The 14824-nt window shown below is 39.8% G+C and overlaps 1 protein-coding gene across 3 annotated transcripts in view; it reads right to left on the bottom strand.

The window, feature by feature from the left end:
- MPP7 (MAGUK p55 scaffold protein 7) overlaps positions 1-14824 on the bottom strand; it is a 147801-nt gene that overhangs the window by 81202 nt on the left and 51775 nt on the right. For all 3 annotated transcript variants that reach the window (XM_072955052.1, XM_072955053.1, XM_072955054.1), the window contains 2 exons: positions 11050-11127; positions 8638-8718 (listed from right to left, as the gene is read on the bottom strand). In XM_072955052.1, coding sequence (XP_072811153.1) covers positions 8638-8718; positions 11050-11127 — 159 coding nt within the window. The remainder of the gene's footprint in view (positions 1-8637; positions 8719-11049; positions 11128-14824) is intronic.

The following is a 14824-nucleotide window of genomic DNA, read 5'->3' as shown; positions in this document are numbered from 1 at the left end:
ACCCAGGGAGACAGAGACAAAAACATTTTCAAAGTGGCTGCCCAACTTCCATCCTCAACAGCAGCGGATGTGAGTGCCAGGTGTGTCACATGACCCCCAGCAGTTCACATTATCAGTTTAAATCTGGCCATTCTGAGTGTGTAGTGATAGCTTCTTGTGGCTGACATTTCATTTCTTTCAACTCATGATACCTTCTTTTGTGAAACGCCTGTTCAAGATTCTTGCACATTTTTCTATGCCACCTGTCTTGTTCTTCTTGATTTGTAAGAATGCTTTACAATACACTGGAGCCCAGCCTTTGCTGGTTACAAGGACAATTAATGAGCCCAGTAATGTTTTTTCCTTTACAGCTGCGTTGCTTTGTTTGTTTGGTATCCAACAGAAGTTTCAAAGGGAAAGAATGAACAGCATCAGGATGATAAAACATCTGAAGAGATAATAGCTGCAAATTTTTTACACTGAGAGAGTCTGGAGATTCTGGAAGCCCAATGTACCCAAAATAAACCCATGCTTGGACACATCACAGTGTGTCCACAGAACACCAGAGGCAGAAAGAAGTTCTTAAAAATACCAGAGAGAGAAACAAGGATCCTCAGAAAAGAAAGAAAGAAAACTGAGAACCGGCCAATCAGCAGCAATGAAACTGGAAGACAGTTAAAACACCTTACAAGTGCTTAGGAAAAATAGCAGCCAGCCCAGACTTGTGTACCCAGCAAGAGCATGATCCAAGAATAAGGATGAGAACCAAGGTGACGTGAACAGGAACCCACTGGAAAAAACTTAAAAAAAAAAAAAAAAAAAGAAACAATGGTTTTTAAGGACACCAGACGTCAGCCAATGGATACTGATCACTGAGAGACAGGAAACACACATAAGCCCTCCAAGTGGCCCCGCTTACTGTGAGAGGGAGTTTCCTGTGTGTCAGAGGGAGAGGGAACCCAGGCAGAATCCAGTGGTCTCCCTGAGTTGAGACACCAGAGCTGGGAATCCAGGAAGGTCAAGGGGCTGAAGTTCTCAGGGAAGGGACGAGAATAGAGAGAGCTGCACAGACACAGGGCTCTCTGAGTCCTCAGCCAAGGCATGCATGCAGAAAACTGCCAGGAAGGATGAGAGCAGTGGTTCCTAACTGAGGGCCACTGGCTGTCTAGAGCCACGCTTGGTCTGTCACAGTTCAAGGGATGCTACTGACATCCAGCACACAGAGGCCAGAGATGCTCCTAAACACCTGATAGCTACAGATCAGTCCCTGCCCCGCTGCCCCCACCCTCACACAAGTATCCAGTCTTCACATGTAAACAGTTCCAAGGCTGAGAAACCCTGCATTACAGGGAACAAGCCCCAATGCTTACAAAGGACAGGAACAGCTCCTGTTCCTACAAATTAAAAGGAAATACCTGGAAATTCACAGGGCATTAAGGAGAGTCAACAGAGGGGTACTGTCTTAATAGTGGGAAATAATTAGTCCAAGATTAAATGCTGTTAAGATCTCACCTGACAAGGCTTAAAACCAAGCCTCTGAAGGATCAAAGTGTTTCCAAGTAATTTAATTGTGTAACATGAACTCAAGAATATTATCCAGAAAAATGCAAAAGTATCCAACATGAGAATAAAACTGACAATGAATGGCAGTCAATCAAAAATTACCAGGCGTGGAAAGAAGGTAGAAACTACTGCTCATAATGAAGAAAAAGGTAAAGCCATGAAAGTAAACTCTGAAAAATTACCCAGATGACAGAATTACATAGAACCAAATCCTGAAATTAGATAATCACAGACAAAGTAATGAAGTTATTACTAGTAACTGTAGTCCAAATGTTCAAAAAACTAAAAGGATTTTCAATATACAAAAAAGATTCAAATCAAGTTTCCAGAGATAAAAGTTACAACAGATAAAATGAAAAAAGTACACTGACTGAGATTAACATGTAGACAAAGCAATGAACTATCTAAAATAAAACACAGAGAAAATACAGTGAAAATTATGAACAGAACATTACTAAGCTGTGGGACAACTTCAGTGGTCTAATAGATACAGCTAATTGGCCTCTCCAAAGACAGGAGATGTGCTCAAAAAATTCTGAATATAGCAGGAAATATTCCAAATTTCATGAAAAAAAAAAAAAAAGCCCTGTATGTTCACATATCTCAATGTATCCAGGCACAAGAAACAAACAAATAACACCAAGTTGCTTAAAACCACTGAGAAAGAGAGAATCTTAAAATCAGCCGAAGGAAAAAAACACATTATATACAAGACAAAACAAAACAAAGAGATGGAAATGACAACACACTTCCCATCAGAAACAATGTGAGCCCCAAGACAATGGAGCCACAATCTTTAAAATACCTAAAGAAAACTACAGGCAACGTAAAATTCTATACCCAGCAAAAATATCTTTTAGGGAAAAAAGGGCTACTTCAGCCTTTTTAAAGACACATAAAAGCTGAAGGAGTTCATCACCAGCAGACTTGCATTACCAAAAATGTTACAAGAAGTCTCAGGAGGGAGGACTGCAGGGGGGGAACACATCTATGAAGAGGAGGAAGAGCGCCAGAAACGTGCATTATCTGGGCACCAGTGGTAACCAGCTTGCACACAGTAACAATAACAAGGATTGCCAATGAGCATATTTTAAAATAAAGTGATTATTATAGTTTTAGGCAATATTAAGACATCAGCTGTATATTTTTTTCTTCCTTAGCTTTGTATTCAATTCCATGTCTGGATTCCAAAAACATACTTTTAAGATTTACAAATATCAAGTACATCATTGTTAATGGCTTTGTTTTATAAATACTTTTGGTTAGCAACATTGTTATTTTAGACAACTAGAAGTAACTTTGTATTCCATTTTCCTATTTTAACCCTGGTGACTTTATTCTTCACACTACAGATTTTCCTTTCAAAACGCAATACCTAAATGAAAATTGTGTTTCCATATGCCATAACCACCAATCACAACTGATGGGTTTACCTGTTGCTTAGAAGAATCTGCAGGAAATTGAACACTGAGCTTTGTAACTCATCAGGCTCACAAGCTCTGCTGTCTTGGACCCCCTGGAGTTAATTCCATGTTCTAAATATCTGTCAGGGCCATAGAATTAAGTGTCTAACCCATAAGGATGAGTAACATTGATTTATTCCTCCAGAAGGAAGCTTAACTTTTCCCTTCAGCATGCTTTAATGAAGTCTCATCCCTGCTGCATGCCCAGGCAATGAGTAATTTCTCGTAAGTGAATGTTTTGGAAAGCAGAAAAATTACAACAAATCTTTTTATTTTATGGCCTTTTAAAAAATCTACCAAATTTTCCTTAACTTCCTAAATTATAATACCATGTTCTAGAGATGTCACTTCGCTTTTATCAAAAATGAGCCCCTGAATGACAACTCAGAGAGGCTGATGTGCCTTTCATGTGGCAATGTGACGCCTGGAAGTGGTTTTTATGTATTAGTGACCTTCTTTGGTTTCCCTGAAACAACGCCTCTATAGAAATCAACATCCCTCCATCAGTGCCCTGAAATACCACCAATATTATTGCTTCTGCCCACTCCACCACCGCAGCAAGTTTCATAATCTATTATTATCTACGTACACTTTTTGTGACACTACCGTTCCCCTTTCTCACCATGTCGTTTCTGTTTAAACTCTGCTATTTTTTCTGGACTTTAAGACTTGGACAGTAAGACTGGGTTTTGTAGACGTTACTGAGTAATAATTTGTGTGTGTGTGTATGGCAGCTGACCAATCAAAAGGGTACAATACAACACAGTAACCAGTGCATTCTATTACCCCTGTTTGTAATAGGGAAAAAAACTGTATGCAGTATTTCCACATGCATAATGCAGCCAGTTGAGAGTAGCTATCCTTAAAGGTATATGAACATGCAAATCACAGACTAAAAAGTCATTAAGCAAATGAAATGATGCTCATCTTCACTAATAAAGCAACAAGGATAGGGACTTCCACTTTCTCTACAGTTTGAATCCAAATTACAATTATATGTTATCCAAAACTTTATTTTTCAGTTTTCATCAAGTTACTTTGTAAAAGATAAAGTCAAAGTCAAAGTAGTAAACTATCACATCTTATGAAAGCCAGTATCATAAATCATTTATAAAGATAAGTTATTCCCTCCAACCTCGTGTATGAATTTTTGTCCAGTTTTTCCTCTGTCTCTGTGTGTCTCTCCATCTGTCCCTGAGGTTGTAAATGCTTTGTCTCTATCCTACGATTATGATTCAATTTTTTACACTTAAATCTTCTGGCTGGAATTCATCCCAGTAGGGGTCTGTCTTATTTTTCTCCAAATAATGAAACAGTTGTTGCAACACCTCATATTGAAAGATACATCCAGTTCCACCCATCCCTTCCTTCCAACCATCTCCTCACATCCTTTACAAGGACCACAATCATGTTTCACCTGAATTATTTCTACAGGCTCCCGAGTGACCTTCCTCCATTCAGTGTCCCATCCCTCCCACCCTGCCACCACGCTCAACCCCAAGAAACAGTTCTGTGTACAGCATGCAGAGTGATGGTGTCATTTGCTTATTTAAATCCTTCCAATGACCTTCTATTGCTCTTCGGATGAAATCCAAACTTTTTAATATGCTCACAATTAGAGTGGCCATATAATTTATCACCTAAATAAGGAAACAACTAAAATTAAAAAGGAGGCTATTTATAATGCTGGAACTACAGGCAAAAGCCAGACTGTCCTGGACAAACCAGGACGTCCTGCCCCTACCCAAAGGCCCTACTGTCTAGGTCTAAACTCTTGCCCCCTCCTCCTCTTTCATAAACTATCGCCCAGCCATACAAAGCTCACTTTACATCTTCAAACTCGACAAGTTATCTTCTTTGTGGGACTTTCCAGACTCTTCCCCTTACCTGAAACCTTTATTTTTGCACATCCCACTCCTGCCTCACTCCTCTGCTCGCTCGGGTTAACCTCAAACTCAGCCTCAGGTGTCACCCTGAACAGACCACTTCCTCTGGGAAGTCCTCCTCAGCCGCCACCCACCCCCACCCGGCCTGAGAGCTGGCCCCACCACGTGCTCCACACGACTGCTGGGTGTTCCCTCTTCTTACCCCTTATTTCCCCCATCACCTCCATTAATCCTCGTGTGTCATCCACAAGCTCTATCTGGAGGGACCGGCATAGAGGAGGTGGGAAGGGATAAACTGGGAGTTTGAGATTTGCAGATACTAATATATACAAGATAGATAAACAAGTTCATACTGTAGGGCACAGGGAACTATATTCAATATCTTTTAGTAACTTACAGTGAAAAAGAATATGAAAATGAATATATGTTTGTTCATGTATGACTGAAGCACTGTGCTGTACACCAGAAATTGACACACTGTAAACTGACTGTACTTCAATAAAAAATATATACATACAAAAAAAATGAATGAATGAATGAACATCCAACTCTGGTAACATTTACAAACTACAAGTTTTAACACTTTTCCAAATGAGTTGGCAGATCTATAGAAAGTGTGCATTATCTTTTCATAGTTGGCTATGCACTTGGTTGTGGATAGCTGTGTGTTGAAAAACAAAGTCATTACTCTGGAGGTATACCTCATGTTACCTTTCAGTACTGTGAATTAAATATTGGAAATGGAACAGCAAACTTTAAACAGTAAATCATTAGTTTCCTTAGCCAGTAAAGTTTAAAGACAATACTCTAGTTAACACCTCAGAACATTTTTCATATTTTAACTGTCAGTTCAACTAACAATTCATGTATACATGCTACATTCTACTGTACTTTGCTTCTGAGGAAAGAAGGAAGGAAGGAAGGAAGGAAGGAAGGAAGGAAGGAAGGAAGGAAGGAAATATTTTCATTTATTCCCAGGACAAAAAAAAAGTGGCGGATCATATTCTGAAACAGCTTAAATCTTATTTGGGGACTGCACTTCTTAAAAGTAATTACCTGCAAAAGTGAGACTCAAAGGGATGGTGGTTCATAAAAACGATTTCAAGGAAAGCAATGTTAAATGTTAGATCAAACTGGGAAGAATGATATTTTCTCCCCAAGACTGGAGAACTAGAAATTGCCACTGTCCATGGCAGCACATGTCTGCAGTCTTACCCGCTTTCTACACATTATTCCCCGAATACACATCTCCCGTGCTGACTGCTTACACAAATATGAAAAATTGACAAAATTATTCATCTATAGTATTTTTGCCATAAGAAAGTTTAAGTATTCAATTAGAAAGTTTCGTACCACCATAAAGGGAAGGAAACCCATATTTTCCCTCCTTCCGTGTAGTTCTTCCCTTCCCGACTGTGTTTCTTTCCCACGTGTCTCCTTTATTGCTCACACAGAACAAAATTCTGATCGCCAAAGATGTGGGTTCTTTCTCCACACCAAGCGATCCTCTGGGACACCACGTGCGTGTCCTACCATTCCACAAAATTCTGACGTTGTCTCCCTGAAGACAGCATCAGATCCCACAGGTTAAGGGCTAAGTCCTACAAGACTGCCCCTCCCGCCACCCACACGCACTGCAGGCAGCAGCCACAGGGCCAGGCTGTCACCTGCGCTTCTGACCAACCAGCTTCAGATCAGAAGTTCCAACAGCCCCCTCCTTGGCTTCAATACATTTGCTCGAGCAGCTCACAGAACTCAGGGAAACACGTCTTTACATTTCCGTTTATTAAAGGGTATGATACAGGACCCAGACGAAGAGATGGAGGAAGAGATACATCAGGTGAGGCCTGGGGGCAGGAGCTTCTGTCCACATGGACTTGGTGTACATCACCCTCCAGGCCCATGGACGTGTCTGCTGCCTGGACGCTCTCTGAACACCACGCTACTGGGATTTTCTGGAGGCTTCCTCACGTAGGCATCAGCGACCCTTAACTCATCTCCTTAACTCCATCTCCAGCCCCTCTCCCCTCTCTGGAAGATGGGGGGTGAGGCTGAAAATTCCAAGCTTCTCATCCTGGTTTGGTCTTCCTGGTGTCCCGCCCCCAACCAGGAGCCCACCTGCAATCACCTCATTAGAACAAAAGATGCTCCGGAAGCTCTTATCACTTAAAAACGTATAAGGGCCTTAGGAGACCTGCGTCGGGGACAGTGTCAATGACAAATGCTGGTCCAGCAGGTGCTCCTGGTGTTGCCACCACTTAGGAAATTACTTGGGGGTTTAGGAGTGCTGCGCCGGGAGCCTGGGGCAGAGATGCCTATAGCTACGTCTTCCACTGTGTCATAACCGACCGAGATCACACCTCCCTCTCACGCTAATGGCCAGTTTCTATGCAGTATAATCGCTTCATTATTAGCTATTCAAACACTCTTGAACAGAATACCAAAATCACATTCTGTTATGGTTTGGAGAAGTGGGGGGTCAGAAACATTCCTCTTTAATTTCTAACATTCACACCGAGACAACATCCCCAAAAAGGGGCTGACCAAGCGCCTCCCAGCTACCGTCACCATGCTCTGATTAATATTAACGTCCAGGTGTGGTTTAAGACCAGAGGGAGAACTCTGCAGAGCATTCATGAACCTCCTTCTCTGAGCCCTTCCCTCCCCTCGCACTCTGTCTTTAGTACCAAGCAACCGTTCTGCCCTCATCTCATCCTTATTCTTCTAGAACTAAAATTCACTCCCTCCCCCTTGCACCAGTCAATTCCTCTTGTGTTACTAATCACAGTTCATTTACCCTTTGCAGCAGTCCACTCGTGTATTTCATATTTACTCACAGGCTTTAGAAATCATATCCTGTACATGTTTTCCCTTCATCTTTTGCTTAATACTTTTTTTTTGAGTAATTTAAGACTTCATTGAGCAAAGTTCCAAAGGAGATTTTTTAAGGATGTAGAAACAGTTTTCACATCTAGGTGAACACATTCATTCAACCTCTACATGTGCTTAACAGAAATCATCATAAGATTATTGATCATTTTCATTACATAACTACTAACCCCAATGTAGTGTTGACTCCTGGAATAGTTTTTCACACACAATTACAGTAGTATCAAATCTAAAATATACAGGTTATAGGATCTGGAGCATTAATGACCTCAGGATGAACAGGAACATTTCCTATTGACTACTCACATTTGGAGGAAAAAGAAGGGACAGATTTGGGAGGGAAACAGCAGGGAGAACTGAAATGGCTCTACCAGTATTTTACTGATATTTACACAGGAAAACTATTTTGCTCTGTAAAATGGGAAATGTATTAAAACACAAATTGGTGGGGGACAGGAAGGAGAATGCTGAAAGGATCCTACAGAAAAAATAGATACTGTTGTCAAATATACTGGTGCACCATTAACCAGCCGAGTAAAACGAACCTACACAAAATCACTAACAGGTTCTGTATCCTGTATTCTTAACTTCATTTAAGAGAAAAATGACCTTGAAGCTCCATCGTATTGGCCAACTTCAATATTGAGCTTCCCAATTTAAGTATTTTTATAGATTCTCCCAACATTATCATCAAAAAGCTCAACTCTCTTTCCTTAATGGGATTTAGGGAATTAAAATACTGTGCCCTCCTTGAAAATACATTTGCTTGAAAACTGATGCTCGACACAAAATTCATCTCAAGTCCCAGAAGGTGGCCCTTTCTGGAGCTATTTATTACAGGTGTCACACGTCCTCACCTTCACATTGGGCTTTGACAGGAGTCGCAACAGCTCTCTGATCTCACTGTTTAATGGCTTGTTCTGAAGTTCCTCCGCCAGCTGCAAGGAGAGCACATGGACACATAGAACGGTTAGTGAGAGCGCAGAGGCGCTCCACGTGTGATGACTGAGACTCTCCCTCGCTACTTTCCAGTGATTAAGGAGAAGTCAGCATGGAAGAAAACAGACAATCCGTCACTGCTGGTCTTTTGAGGCTCTTAGCAGCCCTGATCTCAGCCCAGGCTCTCAGCTGAGTACAACTCAAGAAACCCTGCTACAGCCAGATCACGGTCTGATTTATTGCAAGGAGGGCAGATTCTGGCACTTCATCTACAAAATGGTCTTTTGCATGTAGACAAAGGACCACTTGTAAAAAGGACTGGATCGAGCTTTGACGCTGGAAAAAAGAAAAAAGAAGGAAAAAAAAAAACAGAAAAAAGAACTTCTCAATGAGGTGGTGAAGTCCACAGGGTTTCCAAAAATCCACAGTAGCGTGCTGTTTAGAGCTAGGGTAGAAAAGAAATGAGAATGCCACTAAAAGAGCAAATGATCTGAAACTTTTATTATGTTTACCTACACAGTCTGTTAAGTATAAACCAGGTTAATCATAAAGTGACTTATAACACGTTGACAACTATACACTGGTACCAAAAATGCTGACTGCCCTCTACCTTCGTGATCATAAACTGCCATTTGCTGATTCTGGCTAAAGAAAAAAGCAGAACTTTGAACCTGCCTCATGTTCTTTATTAAGAGGTCTCCCCATCAAAATGTCTATTCGATTTTTAGGTTATAGGAAGGATCATATATCATTTTCGTAAGAAAAGCAAGATTCAAATAGAAAAAATTCAGGATTATGAAAAATGCAGCACACAATTCAAAATACCTACCTATATTGTCATTTAAAAACCCTTCTTAAAACTTTGCACAAAAATTTCCATTTGTCCCTATTGTTTCTGACAAGCTAAAAATAATTGTTCTTATCTCTGGAAAGGACTTTTCTCTAAACGAGGGGTATAATGTAAATTACACACACAAAATAAAATCAGATAAAATAGATATCCTGATTACACTTCAAAGTGTTTTTCCTTTTACAAGATAACTTTTTTTTAACAGAATTTCCAACTTACAAAAAGACACAAAGGGCTCTTTGCACGCTTGAATAAAACATTCGACTCTATTGCTCTGATGAATTACAAAATGTTAAGCTTGTATTTACATAAAGTCTATAAAAATGCAATACTGTCATAACATGATTGGGCCTCAGTTACACTGGTCTAAAAATAAGTACTTGCCCAAACCCTCAACAGTAAATGTTTTAAAACTGGTTTGTAAGGCTTTCTCAGGTGTCAAATATCTCGGCTCTGCAAGACAAAGGTACGGTTCTTCATAGAACATGTATATTACAACACCCTTGTAATTTGTAATCTCTGTCGCTACAAATGGGAGAAAACATGCTTGAGGACTAAAGAGATTAACATACAACTCGGAGATTTATTACACATGTTTTATTTTCTGAATTGGAACACACAGTATTATCACAGAAAATCGACCTCTGAAGATGGTCAATTTTTTTTCTTTACACTTATAGCCCTAATAATGAAAGTGAACTTTCGTTTGTTTTATCATAATCACGTAAAAAATGAATAAGCAACAGACAGGCTACAGGATATCGCTAAAAGCAGCCTTCGCACTGCATGCATTTCTTGTCTAGCTTTGTGTCCTTTATAGTTTATCCAGGTGTGGGCTCAATTCATCCGAGTCCGTAAGTTAACAGTAAGAAACAGCAAGTTAGTTCCCTCCCCCAGATTTAAAATAAAATTATAGCTACAGGAAATTAACTACTCCATCAATGCCAACCGCTGCTCAGATTGAGTCTTTGGTTATGAAGGTAATTTAGAAAGGTCTAATATCCATAAATCAGGCTTTATACTGTGCATTATAATCCATTTTAAAAACAATCCTGTCTTTCTATGTACTTCATACGTCTCGTTCTTGCACTAGGGTCTGTCATTTTTAGTACTGTCAGTGACAGAGTCCGATCATTTGTCTCTATTTCTCCAAAGCATTTCTCTTGTCTGTGACTTTCTCCAAACAGTAACCACTGACAGCGTTTCTCTCCCCACAGAGTCACAGCCTAAAATTTCTATCATGTAGTCACCAAGGCAGGACAACAGAGTATCTCCGTGCACAACTTCTAGGACAGGAGAGTGAATGAAAATCGGCAGAGTCTCAGTGTAAACTCAGCGATGACAGGGCTTTGGGAAATATCTGCACCTTCTCTTGGTTTTCACTCCTAGGATCACACGCATCTGTCTGCACTGGGAGGGGCTCTGCCTCAGACGGGCTGGTGGGGGAAGAGACCCACTGAGCTCAGAAAGGCACACTTACGTCATCAGCCAAGGCTGCTGCGCCGTGGAGGATGGGCATGGGGTTCTGCTTCTCGTAGTAGTGAAGCTTCTCATGAATCTGGGAGAAAAAGCAAATGCATCTAAGTTCACCCACTGGCGAACAATCCGAGACATTTAAACCCTGCAATCATTTTCAGAGAAACTGATGTCCTGAACATTCTAAACAAACATTACCTACTTCTATAAATTGACAGATGACAAACAAGTGTGCTAATTCATCTATTGCTGTGGTTTGGCGTTTGTAATGTGAAGTCCAATGGGAGAGAAGTCATCATTACACTGAACCCACGTAAAAATTCAACCTTTGTTCCCTGCCCCACCACCGCCACCACCAAATAAATACTAGCTTTATAAAATCTTTAATTTCTAAAACATAATTGCTTCAATACTTCAAGCAGTGGTTGTAGGTTATATTCCTGCTAAAAACATAAATGATGATTAAAGCAAAGCAAGAAACTGGCAGTCACATTCTGACAGTTTGGTTTGTAATAACGGCCGAGAGCGAAGAAACAGGTGCTGTGCGGACCTGAGTGCCAGCACTCCAGGAACACCTTACCAGGCGCTGGACCCTTCACTTATTATTCCTTTCTTCTTTCTTCAAATTGTCAGCTTTCCCCCCAAATTCAGATTTCTCCAGAACAAAGGAATTTCTCCTACTAGAGGCATTTCTCATAACTACTGAGCTTCAATATTGTACATACTATGAAACAGTGAAATGCTATTAGCACAAGATGATTTCGTCCTTCATTTCCCATCACCAATGCCCAAGAAACACAAAGGCGAAAGGTAAATTTCAAGGCATCACAAGACAAACTGAGTCCCTTTAAAAAACCTAGAATTACAATTAAGAGATGAAAGGTTCTTTGACAAATTCGTTAACTGTTGGCACCTAAGTTTCATCTATTTCAGACTTTATACAGGTGCCCTGAAAATTTTATGCTTGAAAATGTACTTTATCCTCTTCTTATTTACAGTTGAGGGAACTGACCCCCCTATATATGAAAAACAGGTGTACCTCACGATTTCCTGTTTTTAACAGGTTTCAAGTAATACATTCTTTTAATTATACTCAGAGCGGACCAAACTCTCTTGTAAAAAGTCTGGAAGATCGATTTTACTTTGATTAGCCAGATGTCATTGCTAAGAGAGGATTCTATTACCTTTCTGGCAACCTGGTCCATAATGCAGAGCATCGGGGAAAGAATTTTGACACTTATGATCTTACCAGAATGATTAGGGCAGCATCTTTACGTAATATCTTGGAAACTTTCAACATTTATCATAGTCAGGTAATAAACAAATGTTAAAGAATACAAGCTATGGAATAAGAACAGTGGACTTGAGAAACACTATTCAAGTATAAGTTAAAATAAAACCAAGCATCCTAAAAGCTAAATCAATTCTGCTTAAACAGTTATCAAGAATTAGGTCACCGGAACATATACTATCATAGAAAACTGAAATTACCCTCTCAGGAAACTCATGTCATTTTATTGCAACTACCTGTTTAAAGGTCTGCTTTCTTGCAATAATAAATACCGAGGCTGGGTAGGCATCACAAGGCACTTACCACGTGCCTGTACGACCTGCATGGTGGTTACCAGTACTGCTACTGCAGTCTGCAATGAGCTTATTATTTTAATTCTGTAACCCGCCACAAGAACACTGAAAGGTAGATATAGCGCTGTCATTCCTTCTTTTTTTTAGGTAAACGCACGCACAGGAGTTGAATACCTCGCTATGATCCCACAGATAGTCAATGGCAGAGCTGGGATTTAAAACTCAGGCCATCTGGCTCCGCGTCAGGGCTCTTCATCACACTGCTCTCCTGCCTCTCAGACCAACATCTCCTGCGCTCTCCACTGACCTCACTCTGCTGAATGAAGATGACGGCAAGGCGGCTGGCTAGTTAGGTGACAAATCCTGGTGGCTGTTTCCAATGACTGCAGGATGGCTGACAGGTCCTGTCCACGCCCTCCCTCTTATTTTTCCTTTCCTACGGCTTCTGATTTTTCCAGAGATATCAAACTACTACAATAATAACCTCAAATTACATGCCCCAAATCAATACATTATTTCTCCATTTGATCTGCTGCTTCTGAGCGTCTTTTAGAAACAGGTAGCTTCCTCTTTTGACATCATCTTCTCTAGATCTTCACCCAAGTAATATAAGAGCCCACCTCTCCCTTGCCCATTCCTGGACTTTGTATTGTATCAAGAAAATCTGAAATGTTCTTCGAGAATTTCCAAATGCTGGCAAATCCTCTGTCCAGCTGTGTGTCACTTCAGTACATAATTTTAAAAATTAAGTCAATAGCAAAGTGAAACTTACTCTAAATAATTCTGAACTGTTCACTGTTACCAAAACTATTGAAATTCTGCTTTGTACTAGGATTTATAATACGAGGAACAAAAAATTAAAACCAAACTGATTTTTAAATTCTAATATAATAAACAAGTAACATGTACAGACTTTACCCCAAGGTTGTCCAACTTTCTGTGATGCTGCAAATGTCCTCTGCTTGTCCAGTGTGGTTTGTCACTAGCCACATGTGGCTTTTGAGTACTTGGACTGGGGCTAGTATACCTGAGGAATCAGATTTTTATTTTAACTAATTTAAAGGTAAATACTCACATGTGGCTAGTGGCTTTCACACTGGATAACAGGGCATCGCTTTATATCATCCAGTCTGTCGTTTCCCTTTATACTACAGAAAAGTTCACTCTGATACAGTTTGGCAAATTTCCTTGAGTTGTAATACTGTGGAAGCCAGTAAATAAATATATAACCAGACAGGGCTTAATTATCAATAAGGCAAATTAACATCTCTTACTAAATATTGTGCAGAGCCAAATCTGCAAAATTTCATTTACTTAACTAAACTGTTCCCTTTGCAGATTTAAGTAATAAAAGTGGACTTCATTTTTCTCCCTTGAACAACAATTGCTGAGGAGAGAAAAGATTTAGGGTAAAAAAATCTGGAGAGAAGGAAAGGCTCTGGGTACATTAATTTCAAATGATACAAAAATATGCAGTTATTCAAAATTAAGATCCTAAAAAAGAATGGCATGTACTACAATGTTTAAAATACTCTATTAAGAAAAAAGGACTGGTAGGGAGGGTAGAACGCATGCTCGGCATGCATAAGGTCCTTGGTTCAATCCCCAGTTAAAAAAAAAGAAAAGAAAAAAAGGACAATTCAAAACATACACACTTGCTCTATTCAATAGTTTCCATAAGGGTTTGCTTTCTCTAACTACATTTATAATCAGAAGAAGTCAGTTCAAATAAAAATCGTTTCTGTAAGTAACCAAGTCTTATCAGAAAGCTGTAAGTACCTTCATTTACAGTCACATCTTGAAAATAAATGTCCAATTTTTGCCAGGGAATCTGGTGCCAATAATCTAATTTTAGTACATGTACAGCAGAAACTGCTTTAAATAAAGCTTCAATAACAAAAGTATAAATAAAGCTTGGCTAGTCTCAACAGTCATGTTTTAAATCTACCAATGATGAATAAACTGAAAAACACAATCAAGGTTATTGAATGACATTAAACGACTAAAGACCCATCCTCCCATCCCCTCTCCTCCCTCTCCTGGAGGGGAAACGTTATGCTGAAAGTGCTGGATGCACTCCTATACATATTTTTAAACATATATACATCTATAAACAATACATGCTATTCTATTCACAATAGCAAGGAAAACAACCTAAATGTCTACTGACAGATGAACAGATAAAGAAGATGCAT

This window comes from Vicugna pacos, chromosome 35 (assembly GCF_048564905.1).
Source record: "Vicugna pacos chromosome 35, VicPac4, whole genome shotgun sequence".
In the NCBI taxonomy this organism is placed as follows: domain Eukaryota; kingdom Metazoa; phylum Chordata; class Mammalia; order Artiodactyla; family Camelidae; genus Vicugna; species Vicugna pacos.
This window is presented reverse-complemented; position numbering and strand designations above follow the sequence as displayed.